At 42.6% G+C, this 5,897-nt stretch overlaps 1 protein-coding gene across 1 annotated transcript; it reads right to left on the bottom strand.

The window, feature by feature from the left end:
• Positions 1-509: 509 nt before the first annotated feature.
• Positions 510-1,034, bottom strand: LOC117141590 (eggshell protein 1). Its single transcript, XM_033305104.1, has one exon. It carries the CDS (start codon positions 993-995, stop codon positions 690-692), a length of 306 nt encoding a protein of 101 aa, XP_033160995.1. The 5' UTR covers positions 996-1,034; the 3' UTR covers positions 510-689.
• Between the last annotated feature and the right edge of the window lie 4,863 nt (positions 1,035-5,897).

Here is a 5,897-nt window from a genome sequence, read left to right as displayed (position 1 = left end):
CCCACTTTGTGTGTGTGCGTAAATCCGCTTTTAATGAAAAGAAAACCCATCCGAGTTTTATGTGCTGGCTGCTTCGGAACACACACATGAATACAAAGTCGTTATAGAAGAGTTCCCGTCGGTTAAGGAAGGGGCATCTTGGCCATAACAAAAGGGCAACAGTTAATGCCGAACCAACTAAATAAATCTTGTTTTATTTTCCGAGGCATGTGAAGCTGGAAACAGCTGTGAGCTGCCCAGACCATCCTCTTTCAGTGCTTTTACCCTCTTTTTTCCCTGAGCCTTTCCCCTGGCAATCTTTAGAAATCCCTCGAAATCACTAAATAATCGAATTGCTCGAGTTTCTCCACGAAATTATCGCATAAACAAGTCAATTTGTGCAGCTTTATGCAGGTTCTCTTGAGTGGCAAAGTCCCGAAAATGGATTTCATTTGCAGCAGGAAGCTAAGGTTGCGAGTACTTGTGAGCTTCAGTGTGGACCACCCCCAGTAAAATATGTTGGCTTTTTGTATTGCAGGAAAATAGGTTTATTTTTAAATTAAACAAGGAAATAATGAAAACACATCGTTAAAACAATTGAGTATAGAAAAGAGGCGAGACAGGTTTTGTTTTTAGTAGGACAGCGTCGCCAAAAAAATCAGTTTGTATCGGGTGGTATTTTCTGTGGTTCGCTTGGGGATCTTTGGTATTTACCACCCGCCGCCTCCATGCTTTCCACCACCTCCACCGCCACCGCCGCCGCCGCCGTGCTTGCCACCACCGCCGTTTCCACCGCCATGCTTGCCACCTCCTCCGCCACCACCTCCATGCTTGCCACCTCCTCCTCCACCGCCGCCCTTTTGCCAGCCTCCTTGGCCACCACCACCTCCTCCTCCGCCATTCTTCAGCCAACTTCCCTGGCCACCTCCACCACCTCCGCCACCACCGCCTCCGCCGGCGGACACAAAGGCAAAGATCACTCCGATGAGGAGAACGGCAAGTAGAGCGAAGCGCATGATGAACTGGATATCCGTAGCTGGTAGTGACTTCCAAGTAACTGATGCCTTAAATCCAACCGAAGCCCAGCTTATATAGTAACTAGATTGGGTTTAGCCAAGTCATGTTGCAGCCATGGCAGAGGAACAGATGAACTTGATCTTGAGCTGGCAACCCACAAGCGAACTAGATAGACTAAAATACCATTAATCATGTCATATGCAGCGGGTGTGAACAGTCTCATTTAGTCTGCATTTGTTGGCACAGAACTTGTTTGCGAATTACAAAGTATTTTCCAAAAGGTAAAAAAGAACTTGCACATATTGAGGAAGACAGAAAATTAAGCTTTACAATCACTAAAACAATTAGAACGTTAATGCTTGCTACGTTAAATTGACCTTAAGATCCGAAGTCAAGACGTATAAGTGTGTAATAATCGTTAATCAACTTGAAAAGATGGATTTAATTAAAAGGGTATACTAGATTCGTTGAGAAATGTGTAACAGGCGGAAGAAAGCGTTTCCGAATCAAAAGAGAAAATTCTTGATCAATTCTGTCCGTATGAACGAAGTGATCTCGGGAACTAAAATATATCGTTGAGATTAAGCGAGATTCTAGTGACCCCAAGTTGTGCAAGTCTATGCCTTGCCCACAAATAGCCCAAATTTTCAAAACATATTTTGTTGTTTTTATACCCGGTACTCGTAAAGTAAAAGGGTATACTAGATTTGTTGAAAAGTATGTAACAGACAGAAGGAAGCGTTGCCGACTATATAAAGTATATACATATATTGTTGATCAGGATCAAAAGTCTATCTATCCATGTCCGTCTGTCCGTATCAACGTCGAGATCTTAGGAACTATAAAATTTAGAAGGTTGACATAGAGTCAACTGAATTTAGAGACATAGACGCATAGCGCGAATTTGTTGACCTTTGTTGACACGCCCACTCTAACTCCCACAAACCGCACAAAACTGTCACGCCCACACTTTTGAAAAATGTGTTGATATTTTTCACATTTTAATCAGTTTTCCCGCCGACTATCCCTCCGACCTGGATATTTTTTCATAATTTTATTAGTCGTGTAAATTTGTCGATTTCCAGGTCACGCCCACACTTTTGAAAATTTTTAAATTTTTTTTCATTTTATTTCCTAATATATATCGATATCCCAGAAAAAAATTCTCAAATTTCGCGTTCGCATTCCCACTAGCTGAGTAACGAATATCTGATAGTTGGGGAACTCGACTATAGCATTCTCTCTGTTTATAATGTTGAATTTTGAAAATCTTGAAATGTGCAACCCGGCTTAAACATATCTTTTAATTTATACCTTAGCCTCATAATTTAATTAATATAACCTTTTTTTTGCATTCTTTATATTTTTACTTTCTCTTTTGGAGTACTACATTTAAAGCAATTTTCACTTTTAATTTTCGGCAACTTTCGCTGTGATTTATGCGGCCCTTTCATCGTGGGCTCCTCCACGTCTGCTCCATTTGCCTTTGACCCAGAAAGTGAAAACCAAAAAGGCGAGCAGCGCATCCTGCTGCTTTGGAGCGTTTGTTTTGGCCAGAAGTCAGCGAGCCTTTCAATTGAGCAGCTGGCCCACAGTGGAGTTTTACTTCCGCCCAGTTCCCAACTTTATTCCCACGACATTCAGCATTATCAGCTGCAGTGCAGAATCTGATTTATGGGCGGCAACTGCGGCTAGTATGCCGGCCATTCAAATGAGTTTTGACGTGGTTGTAATAAATTGTCGGTCAACCGCGTGCCTCGGTCCCTTCCACTTCTACTAACCACTAACTCCAGCTCTCAAATTTATATTTTTCACAACTTTCCATAAAAGGCAGCTTGTATAAGCGGGGCAAACTTCACTTACGAAATGCAAATAAAGTAGCAAAAATAAGAATGAGATTTGTATGTTAAGCCAACGACTTTCTTTTAGCACTTTCTTGGGAAAATTATACACTCCAAGTAAAATTAAAAATGTTTCCCTTGGAAACAGTGTTATTAAAGAAGGCCATTTAAGTATTGTTTAATTAGCTTAGCGGTTGATCTGGCCCGCATTAATTACACGCCACGTTTCAGCATGTGTGCACAAATTAAAAATCCTCTGGTCATTAGCCCAGGTCCTGGACAAAGTCCTAAGGCCTAAGCAAACAGGTTGATTAGCAACTTGTACAAAAAAGTTGAGACTGCAGCAGAAAGCATGTTTGCCTTTCTAGCAGCAAATGTGACTAAAAGGGAAGGGAAGAGCGCTTCGGGAACCAGGAAGCAGGAACTGGATAAATGTGGAAATAGTAATTTGCATAAAAAGGTTAGAGCATTAAACGTATCCCAATTTTCAGGGACAGCAATTCCTGGTTGCTGACTGGCAGTTGGTCGTTAAGTGCGCTCGCAAATGACAAACTAGTCAACAGGACGACACCGGCAAGTATCCTTTGTCTGCTGAGTCAGCTGAAAAAGAATTTCACTTAAATTTTTGGCACACTCTCTCTCTTTTTGCTTTCCCCCAGAAATCCTCTTTCCCTTCTTGGCAGTTATTCAAAAGTTAAATCACAAAGTTTTGCTGGCCAAAAAACAATTCGCGCGCATTTAACCTGAACGAAACAAAAAGTTGTTTCAGCCAGAACGGGGAAAAATGGAAAATGGAAAAATGAAGAATGGCGATGGCAAACGGAGAAAGAAGTGGAAAGGGAGTGGATTCGACTTCAAAATATTTTGCAACATTTCTATTTCGCAAAGTTTTCCCATTGTGGTTGCAGTTTTGCAGTCTGCCACTGGCATGGATCCCCTTTAACGAAGAACCACCCCTAAATGAGATGCTGCTCTAACCCCAGGCTCTAATTAGTAGGAGGGCCAAAGACAATCCATGCTCATAAAAGTCAACGGAGCTTGTCAAATGCAATTTATGTGTGTGGCTGCCACAGCATATGACTTGAACTGCAGAACTCCGAGTGCTCAGTACAAATGCTCAAAAGGCATAAATAACTGGATGAACTGTGGGTGAATTGGGGTGTAGTGGCCCAAGTTTGTCACTTTGACAGTTGCAAATCCTGGCGAGACATCCTGTGGGTGTGCAGCCTCGACAATTAAATTGTAATTCGATGCATTGACGGTTGTTGGTTGGGAAAACCACAATTGGCACGACAGCTGCTCCCTGTCAGTTAATCAGCTTTAATCGACACCTGAGGCCGGTTAAACCTCGCCCACAAAACGGAGTCTCAAAATAATAAGCATAATAATCATGGCAACAGCTCAGAGTATGCTAATGCCACCCCAAACAGAAATTAAATTTCCATTAGCCTTTACAACGCCGAGGAGGCCAATGCTCACCCAAAATAAAAGCACCTCCACTTATATATTTATTTGCATATATATCTGTAATATATAAGCCAAACTGCTTACACGTGACGCACACAACTACACTGAGCCACGCGCTCTCCAGCTTTACAGGGAATGCAAAAGCCTCCTCAAGGTCACTGCTGTGTCAGTCTGTATTGAGCATGTGTATGTTTGTGTGTGTATAAATTTGTGCCCATAACACAGATGTTTGGTGGAACGCCCCCAGTGCTTGGGGGTCACAGCCCCTCGACGACGTGCGACCAACGCCTAAAAAAGCCCCCTGAATGCCATTCCCAAGCTGAGTTCTCAAGCTCCGAGTTTTTGGCCTCTTATGCATTGCGGAGGCTGGCAAATATTTATTTTGGTTTATCAATCATACGCACCGTGAGCCAAATACTGGGAACAGCTGCGAGCGCAGAGAGTGAGGACAGTGCACTGCACTGCGCAGAATCGCCAACTTGCAGGAAAGCACGTGGTTAATAACAGCGTTCTGTTAGCCATGGCTTATTCGGGGGGCCAAGGCTAAGGCTGGTCCTGCAGGGTCCTTGTTTGGCCGAATGCGGCCAGAATGCGCACAATGGGTCGAAAAGTTCGTTGGTGACAAGGAAATGCTTTTCGGAAACTTCAAGCCGAGAGTTTGCTCGATTTCAATGCACTTCTGTTGTTGCTGGTGTGCAAACTTAATCGGATGGCCAATGTCCAAAAGAGGGCTCAGGGCCAATGTTCCACATCGTATGCAAACACCCACTTACATACACGAACATGCTGCACTGGCTTGGCCATCAATGAAGTCAAGTCGAGTTCAAAATTCTTGTCTCTGACCCAAAAGATGTCTGCAAGTTGTAAAGTTTCTATTGCTTTTGATGGGTTTTTCTCGGGGCCATAAAAGAAGGCGATTGGTCAGCAGACAGCTGAAATAAGATGATATATCGCTTATTTTGGTATTAGGAATGATATTGGCCAGGGATATTCGCCTGGTTGATTGCCCTGCAGTGAAGCCCACGCCAATTACATGGCCAACTGTTTTTGTTGTCCCATCGTCTAGCCGAAGATTGCCTCAAATTCGCCCGTGCAGACCCGGCCTTGACCTCCAGCCACCTTTGACCTGCAAACTGGGCGTTGTCTGGGCGGAATATTTGCCAGTTGACTGACTGTTTGCCCACCTGTCTGGCTGCAGGTGACATTTTTCACAGTGCAGACTGCTTAACGGCCCATTACGAAGAGCTCAACAAATTGGTGCACATTTAGCTTGGCAGCTTAGTTGCTTTGATTAAATCAACTTTTTTTTGGCAATATTAATTATGGTTTACTTATTTATGTATTAAAAACTTGGAACAATTTGTAGCTCGTACATTGATTAACATTACCACATTGTGATAAATTGTATTTTAAAATTTTATTATAAAGTTAATGTATTCCTGCGTTGATCCTATTCACTAGTAAATATTTTGGTACAACTTTTATATGTAAGATAATAATTTAAGCTTTCAAAAATTGCTACCAATGAAACGCAAAGTGTGGAACGCGAATACTCAAGCCATTCTTAAGATTGTTCTTAAGTTTCTGGCACAA

The sequence above is a fragment of the Drosophila mauritiana genome, chromosome 3L (genome assembly GCF_004382145.1).
Source record: "Drosophila mauritiana strain mau12 chromosome 3L, ASM438214v1, whole genome shotgun sequence".
Taxonomy (NCBI): Eukaryota; Metazoa; Arthropoda; class Insecta; order Diptera; family Drosophilidae; genus Drosophila; species Drosophila mauritiana.
This window is presented reverse-complemented; position numbering and strand designations above follow the sequence as displayed.

Bases quoted from the DNA above. Each gene is read 5' to 3' on its own strand.
- LOC117141590 (XM_033305104.1), bottom strand. From the start codon at position 995: ATGCGCTTCGCTCTACTTGCCGTTCTCCTCATCGGAGTGATCTTTGCC.